Source organism: Desmodus rotundus, chromosome 4 (assembly GCF_022682495.2).
Source record: "Desmodus rotundus isolate HL8 chromosome 4, HLdesRot8A.1, whole genome shotgun sequence".
Taxonomy (NCBI): Eukaryota; Metazoa; Chordata; class Mammalia; order Chiroptera; family Phyllostomidae; genus Desmodus; species Desmodus rotundus.
The window spans coordinates 115,022,035-115,046,984 of record NC_071390.1 but is presented as its reverse complement, the minus strand read 5'-3'; the positions used below and the strand labels follow the sequence as shown (position 1 = coordinate 115,046,984).

Sequence of the window (24,950 nt, the reverse complement as noted above, 5' to 3'; positions counted from 1 at the left end):
GCTTAATCTGTACATAGAACATATATGAAAAACTAGGCTAGACTCAGAGGAAGGAGTGAAAACTGGTAGAATAAATAACAATAACTGAAGATATGCACGTAACACCATCTCGCTGGCAGAAAGTAGTAATGATTTGAAACGACTTCTGATAAAAGTGAAAGAAACTACCAAATAGGACTGCATTTGAACATTATAAACAAAAATCATGACTACAGAAGAAATACACAACTTGAACATAGACAACGAAGACACTGAAATCATTAAGAGTTTGCTTACTGTGGTTCACTTATCAATTCATATGGAGACTGCTGCCAAGAAATCAAGCGAAGTCTGGGATTCAAAAGGGCAGCAATGGAAGAATTAGGAAAGCTCCCCAAGGGCAAAGATGTTGAGTCATAAGAAACCAAGGCTGCCGGGGTGGGGGGTAGGGAGACACAGTGGGAAGAGGGGATTACAGGAACTACTATAAAGGACACATGGACAAAACCAAGGGGGATGGTGGAGGTGGGGGAGGGAGGTGGGTTCAGCTGGGGTGGGGTGGAGGGATGGGGAGAAAGGCATACAACTGTAATTGAATAACAATAAAAATTAAAAAAAAAAAAAAAAAGAAACCAAGGCTAAGTAAGGGTCATTCACACCCTTGTCTTCCAAATTACTATGTACAGATGAGAAAGTTGGACAGTGAAGAAGGCTGACAGGAAGAAACTGATTCATTTGAAATAGTGCTGGATGAGAGCTGTACCAATACCCTGGACTGCCAGAAAGATGAACAAGTGGATCCTAGAGCAAATTAAGCCAGAAAATCACTGTAGGCAAAAATGACAAAATTGAAGCTGCCCTACTTTTTGGTACATCATGAGAAGGCAGGATTCTTTGGAAAAGACAGGAGTGCTGGGAAAAATAGAAGGCAGCAGGGAAAGAGGAAGACCAAATATGAGGTGGATTGACTCCGAAAAAGCAGCCGTACGCATGAGTCTGCAGGGGCTGAGCAGGGCTGTTGCGAACAGGACACTGCACGTCACTCAGTCTCCAGGAGCCAGAGCCAGTTCAACGGCACTTAACACATACACACTGTACAAATATTTCACTGTTAAGATTTTTAAGTAAATAGGAGTGCCAAATAGTTTTATAATAATTTCAAAAAAAAAACCCCAAATAAAAAGGATTAGTAATTTATTAAATCTTATCTACCTAACATAAATATATTTTATCAAGTAGTTGGTGTCATAGGTTAAGAGCCCTACCAACTTAAGAACAATCAAAAAGGAAGTTTAAAACACCTTTGGAATAATATGGAACACAACTCACCTCACAAAATTATAAATAATTTGTATCACAAAACTGCAAGGTAAGCTTTAGTTCGAAATGACAATTTAAGACAATATATAATTCAAAACAAACATTAAAAGGATAAATATAGAAATATTAGAATCCCAAAGGTCCAATCCATTTTATCACCTATTTGATAAAGTGAATCTTTCCACAACTCCAAGTATGGCTTAAGACAGCCCCCTGTTGGACATAATACAAGGTATCTGTTACAAAAGAACCCGAAGGAACTCATCATGATACTGTGAGTTAATTACTATTAAGTTTAAAGCTTTTTCCATTCAGAAGAGCATTTCAAGTTGTTGTCTATGTTTCTTACTAGGTTTTACTACTACTTCATTTAAAATCCTTAAATTTTCAATAATACACATCTGACAATAATATACTTTAGTACATGAGTACTTACTAACTCACATTATTTGTTTTTAAGGGTTTCTTACCTTCTGGTGTTGGTTTGTCCTGAGGAAGATCTGGCATATTTTCATCCAAAAGGTCTGCTAAGGATTGAGAATTTGCCAGCAGCTTCTGATAAGACATAGCAAATTCCTCATACTGTTTATGTCTATCTTCACTTAGCTCCCCTTTAGAATGCAGAATACGCCTATAAACAAATGAAATAATCCAATAATCTTATCAAAATAGATGTGATCATGCATTATTACACTGGTAATGTTCCATATATCACACAAGCGTATTACCATAATATTCTCTGACAACTTATTTTTATTACTTAATATTTTTAAGATATATCTAAAAACAAAAATTTGTATAATCAGATTCACCTAAGCAATTACATTTTAACACTGGTTCTTCAAAGAATAAGTATGATTAACAATTATGCCCACAAACATAAAATTTAACAATATGCTACTAAATAAAAAATCTTTTGGTATAGTCACACTCCTGAGACACAGTTAACCAAAAATAATTAACATAACAGAAACAAGTTAGTTTTCAAAAACAGCAGGATCTTTAAAATTTCACAAAAATTTGAACTGAGATTATCTTTTGAAAAAGCTCTTTTTTTCCACATAGCCAACTCTCAATTTACTGTGCATGTAATGGTTATTTATTCATGTAACAAATATTAACTGAACAAGCCACTTAACCAAGGCCAGGCCATCTCTAGGAGCAGAGAACACAACTTTTCTTCCACTCTGCAAATAGTTCACTTATAAGCCACCCATAATTAGAAATGTAAAACTATTGAAAATTTTCAAAATGTACAAAGTCAAGTAAAAATCTTATTATATCAGTATAGATGGTTGAGATGTCTACAGCTGGATCCAATTTATTATACAATTAAATATTTATGTAGTACTGTAACACTGGGAATTTATAAATCTTAATGCAAAACAATATACAAGTAGGTTTCAAAAAGTCAATTATAAATTGTAAATTAAGTCATTTTCAAAAGTAATATTTAGAAGTTTTTTAAATTCATTGTCATTTGAGTTTTCTGATGAACAGGGAAGAAAATGATTTAGAGGTTTTTTTTGTGATGTTATCTAAAAGCTACAGAAAATAAAGTAGAAAAAAACATGCCTACACTTATCCATTTCTGCTTATTTGAAACAATTTCTAGACTCTTGGCCTATTAGGATCTAAAACGAGAAACTGTCACTCATTTTCTTATAATTAAAATACACAACAGACTATATAATTCTATGAACAGATTTAGTAAAATGTCAAAAGTTTTTCCATAATAATCCAGACTAAGAAGCATTTCTCTAAAAAGTAAAAACACTGTCATAGGGAAGTCTCCAAACATTTATTTCAGACTAATTTTACAGGCAAAAACAAAGTGTCTTTTAGTTTTACAAATAAATTTAAAAATTAAAACAAAATCCTAAAACATTTAAAAATATTCAACCCATGAAAGAAATGGCTAACATTATTTTGAATGAGCTTGTTAACTTTTCAATTAAAACGTCATTTTGGAAGTTTTAAAAAGTCATTAAAATTAAATAAATAAAATAGATGATTTGAATAAATACTGAAAAGTAGGCTACTCTAAATGTTCTATAATAATAAGGAAAAATTTCAATAAAACCTTAAGCGTTTATTCTGAAGCAAGTTATGTTAAAAGAGTAATAGTTTTAAGGAATTTAAAACCTTCTAATAACAATTAAGATGCAAAATTATTTCAATACTTAAAAAGAAACTGGGGAAAATCTCAAAACAACGTAATCTGGAACTTTACTTCTCTAACATATACACCCAATTTTAAGTTATGCAATCATTGAGGGCTTACAGCAGATAAGCAGTGGCAAGATGGTAACTATCTTATTAGAAAAGAAAATGAAAACTCCTTTTCCAGGACCAACTTCACTTTCAAACATTTGCCTGGGTCTTTGCACTGGATAGATTTAAATCTGTGATAATTTCTTTTGTATGCATTCCAGTTCTTTACTAGTCCTCCTAGAACAAATTTAAAACTTTGAAGGTTCAGAAATACTCCTCGCCCTCTCCCAAATCTCAATTTCATGATCAGTTTTTCTTAACAGTACTTATTTAATTAACTACTAACGTATGTTTAGATCATTATCTAGTGAGACTAGTCCGCAGGAAAAAAAGCTTAGATTTTGGTTGCTTTTATTTTCTAATTATATCTTATAGCAAGCATTTGGTAAAGGTACAGGATGCCAATGAAATGGCATTAAGTTCTGTTACCCACAAAAATTACATAGTCATATCTATTTTCCTTGACCATTAATTTATTATACATTTACTAAATATCTGACTAAGTCCACAGCATGAAGTAAGACTATAACTTCAAGCACAGAAACAAACCCATCACAGGTGTGTGAGCATTCGAAATCCCTAAAATCAGTTTGAGGTTCTAATAAAATAAAAATGAAACATTTTTTTAATGAATGTCCTATATATGTCATTTTTTATAAATTTATGAAGCCCACAGGAAAAGATTTTCAGTTTAAGTTTTTTAGGAGATCTGCAGGAGGAAACTAAACATTACACAGCACATTTGAAAAGTACCTCTTCTGTACATCAGTGTAAATCTCACCAAAATTTCTTATGTGAACTCCATGGGAATATACTACTAAGCAAAATCAAGCTAAAGATATGATTCATCACATATTTTAATTACAATCTGTTCAGAAGTACATCTATTACAGAAGGTTGAATTGAAGCCATACTTTTGAGACTGTTATAAATTAGAAGTCAGCAGACTTTTTCTACAAAGGACCAGTAAACATTTTACGCTTTGCAAACCACATCATCTGTTGGAACTACTCAACTCTGCTGTTATAACACAAAAGCACAGGCAATTCATAAACAAATATGTATGACTATATTCCAATAAAACTTTATTTATGGACACAAATTTGAACTTCATATAATTTTAATATTTCACAAAATACCCAACTTTTTTTCAACTATTTGAAAAGGTAAAGACCTTTCTTAGCTCACTAGCTGTACAAAACAGTGGTAGGCCTAATCTGGCCTATGGGCCATAGTTTGCCAGTCCCTGTCATAACTGGGATTAATTTAGTATCATTTTTAAGTGTACTATAAACAAATTCATTCCCTCTCATGGTATCACTTCACAATAGGAAGGTACTGGCTCCATATTAAAGATATGAAAAGTAAGCAATGAAACAATATTAATTCCAAGTCATATTCATTACAATAAAAATACAGGAAATTAGACCTCCTTCACTCAATATATAACAGACATCATCGTCTGGAAGCACAACTAAGGTACATCAATCCTTGATTTCTGGAGTGTTTTTATATTACTAACTTAATATTGTAAAACTGACAGAAAATATCAAATACTCTATTCTTGAATTAAGCATTATTATCTCATAAGTCAGAAATGCCTCAAAAATTCTAGTATTAAAACATTTTTATTTTGTTTTCAATTGTTTCATTTTTATTATTGCTTGACTATTTTTTGTCTTGTATAGTTTATTATTTTGTATACTTTTAAAAAATGAATTTTTAAAATAAGCTATGAAAGTTTAAGAAGGTTAGCATACAAATTTTCAAAATAATAAAAAGGCACAAAAAGAAATTCTCATTTAAAAGTCTTTCTGAAGGATTAGGCAGGCAATATATTAAGAGTAAACTAACATTCATTGTATACTTACAATGAGCCTGATACTATTATTAAGTGCTTTCACACATAAATTCGTTACATCGTTCACCTTCACCTCAGAGGTACAGTGTTATCATCCCATTTTACAGAAGAGAAAACGGAAGCAGAAAGATATGTGGTAACTCGTCCAAAGTTACAGAATGAGTAAATGATAGACCTAGGACTTGAGCCCAAGCAAGTCTGGCTTCACAGTCCATGCCTGTAACTCCTGGACTGTACTGCCCTTTGAATTAGAGTAAAATTATCCACTTGATAATATTGAAATTAGAATGTCTCTCACATGCATACATCAAAGGCAAGCTTTCAATATACTGAAGGTACTAGTTTTACATTCTCTTTTAGGTCCTTCTTTTCTTTGGATATGACTTGGTAATTACTTAGTGGCCATGTACTAGACACTTTAAAAACAAGTACTAAAAAGGCAGATAAAAAGGAGTACTATGGAAATTGTGAAAAATACAGTATGAAGAGGTAGGAAAGAACCTTATTCTGTCACTTGCTATCTAAATCACACTGGGCAGCTCTTTAATCCCTAAATCTAACCTATACACTCAAAATACAGGTATTTCTTCCAAGGGTACTGTGATCAATTAAGATCACACATGCAATGTACTATTATCAATGTAAAATAGTATCTTCATGAGAAAAAAAAAGCCAAAGCTCACTGTTGAAAAGACGAGAACCTCCATGTCAAGTATTATCGATATTCTGATCTTCTATTAATCAAATTAAAAAAGAAAAAAAACTCTTGACAAGAAAACAAAAAATCTATTTTAGCTTTTGATCTTATGGAGTCATGCAAAATAATACAAAACACATGGCTAAAATCCTGAAACAGTAATCATGAAGCAGACTCATGAAAAACTGCTAGGTTTTACTTTTCATCTCCCTTAGCACTGTCAAATTTTCAAGAGAATAACTTAAATTTCATGAGAATTAACTTATATTTTCTGTTGGTTTCATTCTAGAATTTAGTTATGGATGTCTTATAATTTTGTGTGAAAAGATACTAAAGCAGAGTTATGCATGTACCCAGTCAAATATTTATTAAACAACTATGATGTCAGAGAATCAACATAGTCAATTATCAGTCAAGTATGAATCAGAATCAGAGAATATCTGCAAGGAAATAACGGTTTTAGAGGTTACAAAATTGTTAAAGCCTCTAAGTCCAAAGCATAATGAGGTAACATCTTAATAGTGCTTAAATATTACACAGTTTATCAAACAATCTACCTATAAAGCATGGTACAACTCACCTGGAAGGAAAGTGAGAGGTAAAAGCAACACTACTGAAGGTCAATGTGCTTTTAAGTTTCAACCTTAGTAAACTAATGGCTCATGAATTTGCATTAATAAAACACCTAATTTTATGAACAATCTGGGGAAAGCCTACATTCTACCTACATTTCTTTTTTTAATAAACTTTAAAGCAAATCACTTACTGCTGCTAAACTCAGTATGCAATTATGAAGGTCATAATCCACTGATACTGAATAAGCTTGCCACTTTATCCACCAATTAGAAAGAAAAAAAGGAATTAAAACACTTGAGAATTATTCAAGCAAAACTTCTGACTAAATAAATACCTGAATTCATGATTTCACTATACTGCAAGAAACAATTGTTACACAATTAACATTAAATTATATCTAATAAAAAAAATCATTTCTTTAGCCTGGACAGGTGTGTCTCAGTTTTGGTTGGGCATCATCCCGCAAAGCAATATGCTACTGGCTCGATTCCCCATCAGGGAATCTCACATTAATGTTTCTTTCCCTGTCTCCTTCCATTTCCCTCTCTCTAAAAATAGATAAATGTATTTTTTTAATCATTTCTTCAACCAGTTTTTATTATATGCCCCCCAAAATATTAAGTCATATCATTTCTATGAGAATAATATCTCAAAGTACATAGTTTTCCATGTATAAAAGCACTAAATGTAATACAAAGCAAAATTTACCAAAGTAACCAACTCTAAATCGGCAAATATTACAAGATGATTTTTTTTAAATGTGTAAGAAACTATTAATCATAACTCCCCAGATCAATCACTTAACCAAAATGTGCTTTTAAAATAATATTCTTTTAAATACAAAAAGCATTTATAAATTCAAATTTATTAGAATTCACTGAACCCACCCTGGCTGGTGTGGCTCAATGGGCTGAGCGCTATCCTGTGAACCAAAGGGTTGCTGGTTTGATTGTGGGTTAGGGCACATGCCTGGGTTGCAGGCAGGGTCCCCAGTTGGGGGCATGTGAGAAACAACCAACTGATATTTCTCTCCCTCTTTTCCCCTCCCTTCTCCTCTCTCTAAAAAAACAAATAGAAACAGACTTCCGGTCAAAATAATGGCATAGGCAGACATGACTTGTCTCCTCACACCACCACATCAAAAGTACAACTAAAATATCAGACCACCACCACTCAGAACCATCAGAAACTAAGTTGAATGGAAGTCTGACAACTATGGAATTAAAGAAATCACATCTATCCAGACTGGTAAGAGGGTCACAGACACGGAACGGGCTGGGCCCACATCCAAGTGTGAAACTCAGGAGGGATATCTTGGTAGCAAGGAGTCCCAGCCCCACACCAGGCCCTGCAGCCCAGGGTTCCAGTACCAGGAAGGTAAGTCCCCACAATTTCTGGCTGCAAAAACCAGAGAGGATTGAGTCAGTGGAAGAAACTTCTGGAGTCCAAAGTAATTCCTCTTAAAGAATCCACACACAGACTTACCTACTCAGACTCACTCCCTCTGAGCTCCAGAGCTGGGGTGGCAGCTTGAAGGGTACTAGTGGCATACTGGGAGAGGCTGAAGTGTCTGGCATCAGGGTGAGCAAAGTCCACTGTCCCTTTTCTGAGCCCTCCGCCCACAGAGCCATGGAGCCAGCAGGCTGGTGCCATATCTGAGACTCCATCAACCTGGCTAACACTGTTTCACCTGCCTTGGATATCCCCAGAGACTCTGCCCCATCAACACCCAAGCTGCTTTTCCGTATGAATGGCTGGTCTTGGCTCATACTGCACAACTTCCTAAATCTTCTCAAACAATCAACAGCTGGCTTCAGTGAGTCCCTGGCCCCTGCACTAGCAGCAGCCAGCCTGGATTCACAGCTTGGCTCCACCTGAGAATCTCCAAGCCCAGCACAATTGGCAGCCATCTCAGATTACTTTATAGCTCAGAAAGGGTGGCCTGGGGCAAAACACAGGAGGGTTGGGGGGATGGCCTTCACCTGTACCACCAGGGAAACTTCTGGACCAGTGCACCCAGTGGACAGCTACAGACCACGCTGCAGCAGAACCGCCCTGCCCCTGCGCAGCTGATCCTCCACGGAGGATGGAGGTTGGTGGTAAGTGGACACAGCCAAACCTTGCAGCTGATGGGCCTAGGTGAATCCCTCCCATTGATCTGCTATCAGCAACCAAGGCTCAACTATAAGAGGGTGTACTCAGCCCACACAAAGGGCACACCTTGAGTACCCAACTTGGGTCACAGGGCAGACTGTGCCACTGGACCCTATAGGACACCTACTACATTAAGCCACAATACCAAGACACAGAGTCAAAGCAGCTCTACCCAATACATAGAAACAAACACAGGGAGGCTGCCAAAATGAGGACAAAGAAACATGGCCCAAATGAAAGAACAAATCAAAACTCCACAAAAAGAGCTAAACAACCTCAAGATAAGCAATCTAGCAGATGCACAGTTCAAAACACTGGCTATAAGGATGCTCAAGGAACTTTTGAGGACCTTAGCAGCATAATTCAGATATCAGAAATATAGGGTACACTAATTGAAATAAAGAACAATTTACAGGGAAACAACTGTAGAGTGGATGAAGCTGCAAATCAAATCATTGAACATAAGGATGAAAAAAACAAGCAATCAAAACAACAAGAAAAAAGAATCTAAATTAATAAGAATAAGCTAAGGAGCCCCTGGAACAACTTCCAAATGCCAAATGCCAAAGGTTAAAAGATAAAGAGAGAATCTTAAAAGCAGCAAGAGAAAAGCAGTTAGTTACCTACAGGGGAGTTCTCATAAGACTGTCAGCTGATTTCTCAAAAAAGAAACTTTGCAGGCTAGAAGGGACTGGCAAGAAATATTCAAAGTCATAAAAAGCAGGGACCTACAGCCAAGATTGATCTACCTAGCAAAGATGTTATTCAGAATTAAAGGGCAGATAAAGAGCTTCCCAGATAAAAAAAAATAACTAAAGGAATTGGTACATCACCAAACCATTATTATATGAAATGTTAATGGAATTTACTTAAGAAAAAGATCAAAACTATTAACAATAAAATGGCAAAAATACATTATCTATCAAGAAGTGAATCTAAACAACAAAGTAAGCAAACAAGAACAACAGAGACAGAATCATGGATACGGAGAATGTTTTGTTAGTTACTAGATGGGAGGGATAGGGGAGAATGAAGAGATGAGGGGATTAAGAAGTACAAACAGTAATTACAGAATATCCATGGGGATGTAAAGTAACATACAGGAAATAGAGTAGCCAAAGAACTTACAGGCATGACCCATGGACATAAACAATGGTGGGGAGATTGCCTGATGGAATGGGTGGTGCTGGGTGGAGGTGAACTAAAGGGGGAAAATCAGGACAACTGTAGTAGCATAATCAATAAAATGTAATTAAAAAAAATAAACAAAAACATTAAAAAAAAAAGAATTCACCCAACTCTAGGGTCAGTTGTATTTCTTGCTAATATCTAAAACCTTCAGGGACTTAGAAACAGAACTAGCTATTAATACCTATGGTATCAGGCCATATAACATGAGAAAAGGACAGCTGAGACCCACTAAGTCTCATTCAGTCACTGTACTGTCTTTCATTCACACATACAGTATCTTTAAGAAAACATCAGAGATGTTACTACTGTTTTTAAAATTGGTTGAGTGACCTCTTAAGTATAGACTTTACTGAATACAGACTAAGACTTTACAACCTCTAAGAATGGTGCCATCTCCCAAGCTAATTAAAATGACCAAGAGTATTTGAGATTTACAAACTGAAAATAGTGTATTTGATGTTTTCTTAAACCATCATTATCAAGATAGTGAATAAAGGCTTAAAGTAATTTAACTACATGAGTCTTAAACATTCACTTAAAGATTTCAAGCATTTTCATGCCTAAGAGAAATGGCACTAGAAAAAAATCCGTTGCCCGTAATTTATTCTCATGATGTAGAAAAACCTCAAAATACCTACTGGATGATTGGGAGGGGGAAAATGTTGGTCATTTTAACAGTATGCTGTAACGTGCTCTTAGGAAACTAACATTAGGCCAAGTGGGGACTGTGCACTAATCCATTCCTCGTGCCTTCTTTGCTCAGTAAGGTATTTAAATCACATCCCCCAAATTATTACATCTAAGTGGAGAGTCTTCCATGACAAAATGACTGCTACAATGCTAAGATCATTTTACATTAGCTAAATAACCTCCTCTAATAATCACAAGTTAACAGTTCTCTATTTAGATGAGTAAAAATTTCTAGAGAAAGGCCACAAAGCTGTGTTTTTAACACTATCATCCTGTTCAATATTTTCATGGTAACCTGAATAATGAAAAAACAGATCTGCTTATCGAGCGCAAAGTGATCGGTGGATAAGTACAATTAATGAACATATAATCAATGTTCAAAATGATCATTAGGTTAAAATGGTATGTCAAAAGCATCTAAACTTTACAAGTGATAAGTCTGTAATTAGGTTTAAAAAATTATTTCACTAGCTCAAAGTGGAGAACTGGCTTGGCAACAGTTCATTTGAGAAACTAGGCTTTAGGTGTATATAACCCTAACAAAAAATCAGAAAAATACAGCAGCTATAAAAACTAATGGAATTTTAGGTCCTGGGCAGCAAAGAATGCATCCAAAGCAAATGTCCTACGAACAGTGAAATGTCTGGAAATCATGCTGCAAACTGAAAGAACTGAAGGTAATTAATCTGAAGAAGATAAAAGGGAACCATCTGATCAGTCTGCAAATATAGGACACAGCAAACACAGGCTTATAGTTGTTTGTATGGAAAATAACACAATAATTAATAAATGGTAATAAAATAAACTGTTTACAACTGTAAACCTACTTTTGCCACACCTGCATTTGAGACATTATCATGAGCAATATTTGAATGAAAAGCCCACTAGTGCTTCTCAAACTTATCTGTGGTAAAGGAATAATTTCCTTCCACTCATTATAGGCATTTTTATAAAATACAGTAACAATATCAAGACAATGGAAATTGCTATAAAAGTATCTAAATGTTTAGTCTCAGTCTCTATACTTGATTCACTGTGAACAGGTAAACAGGTCATGACCCCTCACTTTGAGCAGCTTTATTCTATCTGTACTAGAAAAAAGAAGGAACTTAAAGGGAACCATTTTATGGGGAGTTAAATTTCAGCTTGAATTCCTAGCAAATACATGTGTCCAACACTGGAATGGCTCAATCTCCTTTGAGAGGTTTTTAGGGAAAGAATTTATCTGTCAGATAACCTGTAAAATGGATTCCTGCACTGGAAGGACGATTAGATTAAATCGTTGTATTAGAATCTCTCTAGCCTTTATGCTTCTGAGACCAATCAAAAGCAAACACATATACAAAACCCTTAAAAGTAGCCAAAAAAAGTAATCAAAGCATACTTATAAAATCAATTGTACTGTATGAAGTAGAACATATGTGAAAAGGAAAAAGACATGAAAGACAAAATACTATGTAAATCATGACTAAGAAACCTTAAAATATGTGAGAATTATTAATAGAGGACCACTGTTTTCAACTCATTACTGACTATATAAATATTGATTGCCTCTTCAAAGTTTAAAATAGCTCTCACTACTCAAAGCACAAAACAAAGGTTCTTTTTTTTTCTTTTTTCAAGATACATTGGGGAACACCATTGCCATCTTAAATTCTCACTTTTGAATGACCCTCAGCCACCAGGGTTTAGCCATATAGCCTCTGCACCTATCTTGACCCTGACCTACCTGGACTACTATTACAGTCTTCTTTTCAAGTTAAATCAATCACCCTCTAGTGGCAACTACTTAAACCAATCAGTCTTTCCCAACTGCAGTCTTATGGAAATAGAAAGTGTACTTCCCCATATTAATTCATCATCAACAGCCATTTCAGACTTTCAAACACAAACTTTAAGTAGTTGCAAAGTACTCAGGCAAAAGCTGTTGCCATTGCATCCTTTCTGAAACCCCTCAGCCCTCCTCCAAATCCACCCTCCATAAAAGCTCACCTCTAATGGTACCAACTACTACTATCAACATCCAGTTGGTTGAGGCTTCTTATGTATAGATGCTACACAGTAATCTACAGTATCTTGTTAACAGCAAAGGTGGCACCTAAATTAGGTGTCTTCCCTAATTACCACGTGCACATACATCATTTCTCTAGAATTTTAAATGGATGTCCCCAGGAGAAAGACTCCTGTAAATGCATTTCACATAGTTGCATTTAAAATTTTTTTTCAGCTAATTTGGTGCACAATTTTCCAAGTTTCTGATCTAAAATACCAATAATGAATAACACATTTCTTTGAAAAGAGCAAATATTAATAGTGACATCAATATATTAAAATACAAAACAATGAAAAGCAAACCTGTTATAGAGAAGAAACAGTGAAACACACAGAAAAGATTAGCAGATAAAGTGACAGAAAAGGAAAATTTATCCCTCAACATTGAGGATAATTCACAGGAAGAAAACAAATCCAAAGTAAAAATTACCATATACTTGCCAGAATTCTTTTAAAAATCACACTCAAAATCTATGATAGACTCACATTTAAACATGAGTACTTAGACTGTTACACTTTGAAATTTTCCTGGAATGTTAAGAAATCACCTGTAATGAGCCCTTTTCCACAAGTTCGTTCAGTGGCATGAAGACTTTAAACATTTTTAAGTATGAGCTCCAAAATAAATTCTCAATTCTGAGAAACATTTGAAAATCACCTGTTTTGTCTCTCAGTATTCTGTAGCTCCCTGTGGTCCCTTTTCAGGTGTTTGGTCAAAGATGTAAAGTATTCTTTTAAGAGATTCTGGAAAGGTTGTTGTTTCTCTGGACTAATTATCTCACTAGGAGGGAAAGTCAAATTAAACTTCTCTGCAGCACTCTTTACTTTCCTTGGTACAAGTCCAGCAATATCATCTCCACAATGTCGACAAAAACTAATCACCACAGAAACATGAGTATGTGATTCCCGATCAGCATTAATAATATTTTTCAGCTGTTCGTAGATTAAAGAAAGACCTTCCTTGTCAGTGAAAATCCCAACTATTGTCAATTCTGCAATGAAACGCAAATCAGTTCTTAATTTGGTGATGTTAGGTGTTTTCTCTTCTTTCCTTGCTTCAAAATGTTTTTTCCAAACCTGCAGAAGCGACGGAGCAAAGTCGACATAGCGCTGGTGAAACAGAGAACATAAGTGCACAGCACAATTCACATCAGATATTTTTAGCTTTGCTTCCACAATAGAAGCTACAGCTTCTGCAATGTATTTGCTTAAATTTAGGCCATTAAAATCATGGGACAAGGAGTCTCTCTGTTGTTCCGTAATAGTTTTTAGTTTCTTGACAAAAGCGGTATTTTTCTTCAAACTTGAGTCTAGTCGACTAAAGAAATTTTCCTCTGGTCGGTTGTCTGGAGCATTTTGGTTTTTGCTACGAAGTTCCTTCCTTAACTGATGTCGTTCCCAAGCTTCCTGATGAAGCTGAAGAGATTCTTCTTTTTCTCTATATAAAAAAACATAATATAAGACTCTGTTTACTTTGAAGCATCATTGCCAAATTCCGTAAGAGTGAAAGCCAATGAAAAAGTAATCACATAAGCATCAGAATCCAGTAAGAACCAAAGATGCAAAAGGCCACTTCACCATTTTTGAAGACATTTTATTAATGACTTGGGATGTTAAGAACCTACTATACTGATAATATAACATATGGTAAAGCAGAGGTGTTTAAATAACTAAATGAATACAGCACTTTTGTCATTTATATCTCAATAAAGGTGAAAAAATAAACAGATAAAACACATGATGCTTAATATGAAAAATATAAATATGCTTGGGAAGGATACAAAACCAAAAACAGATAAAAGAATTGGGAATACAGGGGAAAAAATCGTCCCCAAAGAATACTTTGGCTAAAGAATAAACATTATTAAAAAATACATTAAAAATGATTAGAGAAGTACCATTTTTCCATACTTAAGTATTAACCAAACTTTGTATAAAGTCCCTTGCAACAGCCCTGGACAGGTAACTCAGCTGACTGGAGTGTCCACATTTACACCAACAAAAAGCTTGGGTTCGATTCCCAGTCAGAACACATACCTAGGCCGTGGGTTTGATCCCAGTTGAGGCACCTTCTGGAGGCAACTGATTGCCAATTGATGTTTCTCTCTCACATCGATGTTTCTCTCCCTTTCTCTCTCTTTCTCTCTCCCTCTCTCCCTCTCCCCTACCCTCCCCCACCTCACTTCTTCTCTCTCTAAAATCAATAAATATATCCTCAGGTGAGGATTTAAAAAAAAAAGTAACTTGCTACATTCAGGTCTTAAAATTCAAGTATAATTTTAAAAGTCTGAAAGGAACCAGAAGAGAACTGACTGTAGAATAAAAGCCATTTAACAAAAGCCCTTTATTAAAGGTTAACAAACACAGTTTAACCAGAAAAGAGTTAAAGACAAATTTACCTATATTTCTACTAAAAAGATGAAATATGTTTAAATTGCAGATGTAGTCAAACCACTTGGGCAGGAGTGGGCGAGTGGGGACAATCTGACTTTGAGGTTTCTAAGATACCAAAATATGTAACTTCAAAATACATATTTCTTAAAAAATAGATTTTCATGCCCTGACCAGTGTGGCTCACTTGGCTTGGCAGTGTGCCACAAAGCAAAAGGTCACTGGTTCAATTCCTGGTCAGGGAACATGTGGGAAGCAACCGATCTATGTTTCTCTCCCTCTTTTTCTCTCCCTTTCCCCTCTCTCTGGGAATGAATAAAATCTTCTTTCAAAAAGTAGATTTTCATCTTTCTGAGATAACCTTCCTTGAACTACCCTACAGTTCTGATTTTTTTCCCCCACTACGAACCACAATATGTTAACAGGGAGTCGCATTCATCACTGGGAAGAGGAACACATGAGTATCTCTTGAAAGTCTCCCAGACACACACACAAACAGGGTTAATAGTGAGTACACTTTAAGAAACTAGAACCTGAGCAGGAGTGCATTATATATATGCATTAATTAACTCAATTTTCATCTGTATTTAAAATACTTTAAGATATATAATGAAACATGTACAGGCAAAATAATGTGATGCTTTAAAATACTCCAGGGAGAAAAAAGTACATAACTGTTGATGCTGCATAGATTCGGGGGGAGAGGGAAGTGTCACTATTCCATTCTATTTTTTATATATATTTGAAGTTTCTCCTCAAAACTTGGGTTTTTGGTTGTTGTTGTAAGCTCTTTGTATTGGATGGGAGAGGGAGTAAAAGTTACACTGGAACTGAATAGCTTTGTGATTTACAAAAAAATATATATATATATATATAAAATAAATAAGAAACTCTCAAGAATCATGGTTCTAAATATTTCAACACTAGAATACATAACTATTGCCTCCTACACTTAAGGCTCCAGTTTCTCATTAAAAATAGAAGTACTGGACTAAAGAACTTCTGTAAGAAAGTAGAGGCTAAGCTATTCTAGAGATCCATAACAATTCATGGTTGCAAAAAGCTTTTTAAAATTACATATGTAAAGAAAAGAGCTCCTGCTATTCAACAGCTGTCATTTGTGCTACATCCTACTGGTCTTCCTATGACGACTACACCTTGTTTGTCACCATTTACTATACTACTTGCATAGATTTACAAGGGTAAAAATAAATATAGATAAAGAATGGGAGGCATTATAGAATTGTACTTAAGGACAGAGGTTTTAAAGTCAGCCCAACTTAGGTTCAAATCCCTGCACTCCACTGCTTATTGTGACCTCAGGCAAGTTTCTTAACCTCTTTAAGTTTTATTAATCTGTAAAATGAGGATCATAAAACTTCATTAGGACTGCCTTAAGAATATGTACATGTACTGATACACTTCCTAGTTAGTGCCTGGCACATAGTAAGAACACAACAAATAGCAGCCATGAAAAACTAAAAATTTTCGACTTAAAAAGGTGGAGAATTATAGCACTAAAAAAAAGTTTTAGAAAAACAAAGAATCCAGGTTACCCTATAGTTCAAGAAATATTTATTAAAGATTACTATTATTTAATTTGAAGAATTAAAGCACCACTGTAAGCATGCCTCTAGTCGGTGAAACTAACAGAACATATAAGATATTCCCAACTCTTAAGGAACTGTACTTCAAATAATCATTTATCCAAAACATTTCTACCTTCCCATTTCTTACATCAATCGTTAAAATAAATGTTCTTACTTCAACTGGGCAGCTTCTTCTTCTTGTTGTCTTTTTGCCTGTTCTTCTTGCTTCTTTTTCTCTTCCTCTTCATGTTTCTTTTTTTCTTCCTCCTCTTTTTTCTTTAATTCCTCTTCTGCCTTCACCTTTTCTTCTTCTTTTTTCTTGCGTTCCTTGTCTTCCTTTTTCCTCTTATCTTCTTCCAGTTTCTTCTTTTTATCTTCAGGGACCTTAATAACTTCCTTCTTGGCAGGGAGCTTGATCTCATCTTTTGGTTTCTCCCTGTTGCTCACTGGCCGCCTTTCACCACAGTCTTTCTCCTTGTTGTTTAGCAAAGATTCTTTTTCTTCCATACTTGCTGGCTTTTTACGCTCAGCTGGCATTATGTTACCCAAGACAATCTGTAAGAGTAAAAGAATGACAGTATTGTAGATGCAGTGACTTTTTAAAATAATGACACTATATTTTTTAAAAAGAACATATTAATGCAACTAGTCAATTGTGAGATTAAATAAATGCATACAAAATGAATACTATTTCTGTGATAAAATAATTTATTGGTCACTTTCCACATTCTATCATAATTAGTTATGCCTAAGTACTTTTTTATTAACAAAAAAGTCAAACATTCCATATACTCATCACCCAAACTCAACCATTATCAACTGCAACCATTATCAATTGCACCCAAATTCAACCATTATCAATTGCAAATATCATTAACGTATCATTTAACCATTAATCATCCAGTATATGTCAGACAACATATAATCATCCAGTATATGTCAGACAACATTTTGAATCAGTATTAACCCCAACATTTCACATCCACTAGGAGACACTAGTGACATTATTTCATACAATTTAAGTTGGAAGATAAATGAAGTTTTCCTCCTATAAATCAACTGACAAAATAGACAACAGAAAACTCAAATGTTACCTCATTCTTCTAACCTTACCAAACTTTCAAATACAAAAACTGTCACTACCTCAAATTAGACTGGACCCTTAATCTCTTCTTTTGAATTAGTCAAAATGAATGTATAAACAAACACTATTATAAAAAGCTGTACATTCTTTACTCGCCAATACCATAGCCATCAGCCAACTTTCTCGGTCTCGGCACTACTGACATTTTGGACAAGATAATTCTTTGTTTTAGGGGGTTTTTTGGTTGGAGAGGAGGGGTAGGGTAGTTAATGCTATCCTGTGCACTATACCAAGTTTAGTAGCATCCCTGCATTCTATGCAGTAGATGCCAGTAGTTATCTTCTTAGTTTTGACAGGCAAAAATTACTCCAAGTATTTCCAAACATCCTCTGAGGGCAAAATCGCCACCAGTCAAAAACCACTGCACTAACCACGTGTGGCTACTGACATGTAAATTAACTAAAAAATAAACAGAATTTGAAATTCAGTTCTTCATAGTCACCATCCATACTTCCAAGTTATCAACTCCACTATGTGGCTAGTGGGTACCAAATCAGACATTCACAGATATCGAACATTTTCATCACCACAAAGTTTTAATGGATAGCACTGGTCTATAGTAAAGGCTTTATACAATTAGCTGGAAATAAATGCTGGGAAAAAAATGTATTTCACTGCAAAATTCAGAATTTTTCATTTCTAAAAATAAATATCTCTACTAGTGCCTTAATATTGTCCTGACTGATGTGGCTCAGTTGGTTGGGCATTGTCCCACAAAGCAAAAGGTCGGCAATGGATATTTCTCCCTCACATGGATGTTTTTCTCCCTCTCTCTGAAAATAAATAAAATCTTTAAAAGAAAACAAAACATCAAAAGAACTAGCGTCTTAATATAATTTTTTATGGACAATGCCTCATGTTTTAACTCCCAAGTCATGTGCAATTTGTATGAGAAAATCCAAACACTTTCTATTTAACTTCCTAGTTTTTTATTAAAAACTAAAGACATACACAGTATTCTTAAATATTTTCAAATATAGGTTTTAAATTACAGCAGTAAAAACTAGGTTAGCAAACAAAACATCCGCAACAATAAATATTGTATTTCTTATTAACACACAAAGCATTTATTTCAGCACTCTAATAAAATGTTATCACAAAAAGACAACCCAGGACAGTAGAAGCACTTCAATTTTTCTTAAGACATTTATTTTTAGAGAGAGGGAAGGGAGGAAGAGAGGGAGAGAAACACTGATGTATGAGAGATACATCAATTGGTTGCCTCTCACACACCCCCAACTGGGGACTCTGCCTGCAACCCACGCATGTGCCCTGACTGGGAATCGAAGAGGCAACCCTTTGGTTCACAGGCTGGTACTCAATCCACTGAGCCACACCAGCCAGGGCAAAGCACTTTAATTTTTGAAGGCACATGTCAGTCTGTACCTTTTTTGTCACCTCTTCCTTCTGCTTTTTCTTTTACTCTATTTTCCTTCCCTCAAACATGCATTTTGACAATGACACCCAAAACACAAAACCAAACAAAAAAAGGCTACTAATCCTAGTTAAGCAATCATGTGAATATGAAAGAGTAACTACTTACTACAAAGCAAGACAGTGTTAACATTTACATTACCTGGGAAGTCTAGTTATCAATTCTTATGCTGGTTCAATTAAATACCCATTTTTTACTGTGAAAATATCATGCCCTAACGCAAGCAAATTTTCAAGAAAGGATAATACTAACAGCTACCATTTACTATTCCATATTAAACATACACTTTATCTCATTTAATACTAAAATCTTTATGAGGTAGGTGTTATTTTCCCTATTTTATAAATGCGTAAACTGATACTTGACCAAGTAATCTGACCAAGGCCTCCACAGCTGGTGACAGAGATGGAATCTGATAAACCCATATTCTTAACCAAAGTTATTATGAACCTTGAGAGTACCAAATGATAGGTTGGAAGGCTTCATCATAGATAGAAAGACAAATCACAAAATTATGTATCTCAGAATACAAAGAACCCCTGACCATGGCTAAGCAGTTTTTACGTTATGTTTTTAAATTTTGGAAAATTCTAGCTAAAACGTTCGGGGACAAGTCTTAAGGTGCCAATACAATCCTATTTAGTGATATTTGTCATTATGTGCAAAAAAATGTTTATATAGAATTAGTATTTTGATATTAAGCATTAACAAGATATAGTTCCCAGACAATTAAATGGCATCTAAATTTACAATTAATGTCTCATTTTTAAGATAAAGTTAAATATTAACTTGTTAAAACATCAAGAAATTCACTTGAAATCTTATGACTTCATAAAGGATCATCATTTATTAGCTCAACAGAGTCTCCCAAACATTTGTGACTCTCTACAGTCTTCATGTATGTAATAAATTTTTAAGTGCCTACTCGTATCAAACTGTAGTAGGACTCATGAATAAGACTGTGTTCTAGAGCATAATAAAAGATTCTAAATAAAACCCTTAAGTCTTGGTAGTAGAATCTTCTTTGCATCATTTCATCCTCATACAACAAACATATAGCAGGTACACATGGAACTAAATTTCAGGGAACAAACAAACAAAAAAAGACAAAAATGTAAAGGTTCATGTAAAGGTGGCAATGCAAAATGTAAAAAACTAATATGGGCTTTGAAGTCAGAAAAACTTCAAGTTTGCATCCCAACTCTGCAACCTGGAAACTAGGCAATAGCAACTCTGAGTCTATTGATAAAATGGAGATACTATTACCTTTCTCACAAAGTTCTTAAACTTCTATCATAGTAGCTAGCATAAGGGAGGCATTTAATAAATGTTTATTTTCTTTCACACAGAACAATGAAAAGTTCATCATATAGGACTACTAGATTTTCATCTACTTCAATTTTCAATTTTTACATTGAGGTGGCAACATAAGACTGACATGTCCAAGATTACACAAATTTAGGGATTGGGTCAACACTCACTGTCCCATGCTCGTTTCCACTATATACCCTGACTCTAAGATTTGAAAAGCCAAATAAAATATACAAACAACATAATTCAGATCAGTATGCATTTGTATTGTCAATTTTAAAATTTAAACAGAGCATTACACTTAATGAAATGCTGAACTTCTTTTAAATTATTTTAACAAATCCATGCTTCAATAAAGAGCCAAATATTTTATCTGAAGTGTTTCAAAAAGTTTTTCAAGTAAAAACTAGACCTTTAAATAGATTCTATCTCAAAATAATACAGATGACAGTATTGATCTTTATTTAGAATATAATTAGCTCTTACAAATTACCGAGTACAATTACATTCAGATGGTCTTTAAAAGGAAGCCATGTTTTACAACCACCTTCTTAGCTCCCAAAATAGTGTTTTAGTAGTAAAACAGGTACCAACGGAATGTTCTGGGGGGAGAGTGCACAGAAAGGGATGTTTCCCTTTTAAAAATACTCTTTTGCAAACTTCCATATGGTCTCTGTATGAAATCACAATCAGGCTCCTCTGAAAATACTCCGGAGTATAAGAGAATGCTGTTTACCTTTTAATTCTGCGATATTCAAATGTTCTAAGGGAAGACAGCACAGAAGCATTATTTACCAGTCTGAATGTAAAGAACGTCCCTAGTATAAAGGACTCACTGAAAGTTTTTACAAGTTTCACCACAGTTCAAAAATGGTTCTCTTCATGAATTGTGTAATTTTTATAAACACCTATGAACTATGATAAATGAGAAGGGTGAGCAACAGTTTCACTTTCGTCTGATGCATCACTACATACAAGTTCTAAAACAAAAAACAGAGCTTAAGGTCCGGTCCAGTATGACCCCCAAGCCTGCGAGCTGACTCTGCTTGGCCAACCTGGAGACCAAATAGCCTGTGATCATCTCCTTAGTTCAACAGTACTAACAAGAGTACTAGGAACCTTGGGATGAAGACAAAGTGAAGAATCACCAGCCCCTGAAACTAAAATGAGTAAACCAAATAATCTATACCTACCATCCCCAAATACACCAAAACCCCTTCCCTTAATCACGCATCTCCCAGAAATCCCTGTTCTCCCTCCACATACTTATACCTAACGCGCTTCCCTGCCACAACTTCCCTTCCTACCGGTATCCACAGTCACCTTCGACGACCATCCCGTGCCCCAACCCTAACTTCGCACCCCATACTCCCACACTACCGAAGACGGAGACTCTCTGGCTGGTCTCCCTACTCCACATCCTCCCACACAAGCACCCTCCCCACCTCCTCGCCCTCGCTTCCCTCCGGCTCCCAAAGAGCTTTCCCCAACCTCCTCTCATTCTACTCCACACCCCGAAACACCTTCACCCCGACACAGCAGGCTCCCCGCCTCCAGCCGCGAGGCCCAGTCCCGACATGTGGGGCAGTCGCCCCTCATGCCTTCCCCGGACCAGGGGCTCCCGCGTTGGTAGGAGCCTCCGAAAAAGGAGCCGAGAAGAACGAAGCTGGACCCTGCGGTCCGTCCCCCTGCTTTCCGCCCCCGGAACACTGGGATGAGGAGTCGCCTTTTGGGTCCCCCAGGGAGTAGGAGTCCAGGCCGGTGCCCCCGAGCCCGCTTCTTCCCGGTCGTTGGAGCGGAGGAGAAGGAGGTTCTCCAGGACTCACCTCGAGCCTGTTGTCAACATTAGCTCCGGGTTTCCCAGGACCAACTCCAGCTCTCGGGCTCTCCCCTCCCCTCCCCCCACCTATCTCCCAGCCGTGGGCCCGCCTTCCCTCAGCTCCCCCTCCTCCCTCCGCCCGCCGGCCCTCCCGCCCGCCACTCACCAGCCCGGACAAGCTGCGAGTGGGGGCGGGGCGGAGGGAGGTGGAAGGGAAGATGCTGCCCGCTAAATTGCCGGATCGAAAACAGTCCGGGTCTCCCATCCCCCTGCATATGAATACCCTTAGCTTAGCGGCGGGGTGGTAGATCACGAGCTACGGCTCATACGGGTGCTACATACTTAGCGGTTTGTTCGAATTCACCACTTGATAAGAGGAGAGAATTTTTTTGGTCAGGCAATCAATAGGACAGCCACAAGAAGCACCTCAAGCCAGGGCCCCAGGTGAGGGGAGGAGTGTTCAGAGGACCCGAGGCAGGAAGTGGATTGGTCGCCAGGAAAGGGAAAGCACCTGAATTGGAGATGCGCAAGCGCAGGCCTCCGGCGGGGGGGGGGGAGAGGGTGGAGGGGGAAAACGAGAATGGGCGGGGCGGAGCTAACAGAAGGTAAGGAAGGGGGGGTGGAACAGTAGGAAAATTACGGAGCGCCAAAAAGGACAAGTTTGGCCACGTGACTCTCGTGGGAGTTTCCTGCAGCGAACCTAAGGAATAGGTCTAAGAAGGGAAAGTTTGATTGGACTAATTCGAGTGGTGAGGTTGAAGACTTAGGAAACTGGAAACTAGAAAAACTAAAGAATATGGCTGGTGAGGAAGGTAGCAGTTGGTTAGGAATAGGTCTAGATTTAAGAATGCTCTACTAGAGACTACGAAAGTCCCATGGGGGAATTTCCAGGAGCCGTTTTACGTGTTCAACATGAAAACATGTTAGCGAGAAGAAGAATCAAGACTTTTTCCTTACAGGTCTTAGAAAGTACCTGGTTCTAGCAATCAAATTTTTTAAATTACGATGGAATGATTTCCCTTCGGTAATTGAATGAAATCACTCCCTTCCTTTTTTGTTTTTTGTTTGTTTTTAATGGCTAGTCTTGTCATTACTTCCGAATGCGAACCCAAGTCGTTTTTAAAATAGTTACCAGCTTATCCACACAACTTTGTCCCTTCCGATTTTTTTGCAAACAGTGCTAGGGTCGGCCAACATTATCTGACTAGGTATTAGTACTATCAGTCGGCTTTGGCTGCTCAGGAGCCACAGGAACGAAGGTACAAAACTAGTCTTGATTCTTGTTTGACGTGCGGCGCCCCACCCGATTTGCAAGCCCACAAAATGAGCTGCTACCAACCTCAGATTCTTGATGCAGGTGTGGTTTCCCTTTTACTCCGCTCTTGCCCATTTGCATTTAGTGTTTTACCTACCATTTATTCTTAGCATGCAAATTGCCCTCCGAAATTGAGTGTTGATGGTTCCTGTATTTAAGGCTTAAAAAAAAAAAAATGACAAATACTGTTACCTGTGCCATTGATAATTATTAGAGACCTGTCCTCAAACACTGGTGATAGCCACTCACATTTCAAAGTATCCTTTACCCACGCTATTGATAAATAAATCCTTCTTACCCTAAATTAAGTCAATCTTTGCCTTTCATCAGGTGTTGAAAGAAGAGAATAACATTTTTATTGAGCATTTGCTATTTTATATTTGTTATTTCAATTATCACAATAGTCCTGTATTATGATCCGCATTTTATAGGAACTGAGTTACAGAAAGACTAAGTAATTTACTCAAGACCACAAAACTAATAAGTATATTTTCTGAAACTACATCATGTTTAGGATTTAAGTGTTCATCTAGATATTTTATTTGAGAAAATTTTCAAAATGCCCATTATTTTTGCCTCCTCCATTCAAGAGAACTACACCATGTGAAAAAAACTGATATATATATATATACATATATATTTTTTTACATAGTACTATTTTCTACTTCAAACCTGGTTATAATGCTGCTTCACAAAAGAAAGCAAAAGGCAAGGAAAGGGATTATAATTACAGGGCAGGACAAACCCTGAGTTTAAAAAAACAAACAGGCTTTATGTGAGATTGGCTGTATGGTACTCTGCTGGGTGTGTGTTGTACCATAAACAATTCCAGCTGTTTTAGGAGTCAGTGTCCAGTTTAAATAATTTAAGCTAAGTTAAACTACTGTTTATTCTTTTTTTTTTTCACTCCTTATCCAAGAATATGCTTATTGATTTGAGAGAGAGAGAAAGGGAGAGAGAACCATCGATTGGGTTGCCTTCCATACACCTGCAACCTAGGTATGTGCCCTGACTGGGGTGGGACCCACAGCCCTGGTGTGTGAGATGATGCTCCAACCAACTAACCCACCTGGCTGGGACACTACCTGTTTTTTCAAGCAGCTGCCTCTTTGTGGTGGAAAATTTTCAACAACTTTAGCTTTGTCTCTTACT

At 36.3% G+C, this 24,950-nt stretch overlaps 1 protein-coding gene across 2 annotated transcripts in view; it reads right to left on the bottom strand.

Moving 5' to 3' along the window:
• Positions 1-22,600, bottom strand: part of UPF2 (UPF2 regulator of nonsense mediated mRNA decay) — a 115,016-nt gene extending 92,416 nt beyond the window's left edge. For both annotated transcript variants that reach the window (XM_024580183.4, XM_024580181.4), the window contains exons 1-4: positions 22,491-22,600; positions 16,950-17,329; positions 13,453-14,232; positions 1,770-1,930 (exon numbers count right to left, since the gene is read on the bottom strand). In XM_024580183.4, the coding sequence (XP_024435951.2) occupies positions 1,770-1,930; positions 13,453-14,232; positions 16,950-17,311 (1,303 nt within the window). In that variant the 5' untranslated portion in view covers positions 17,312-17,329; positions 22,491-22,600. The remainder of the gene's footprint in view (positions 1-1,769; positions 1,931-13,452; positions 14,233-16,949; positions 17,330-22,490) is intronic.
• Positions 22,601-24,950: the final 2,350 nt, after the last annotated feature.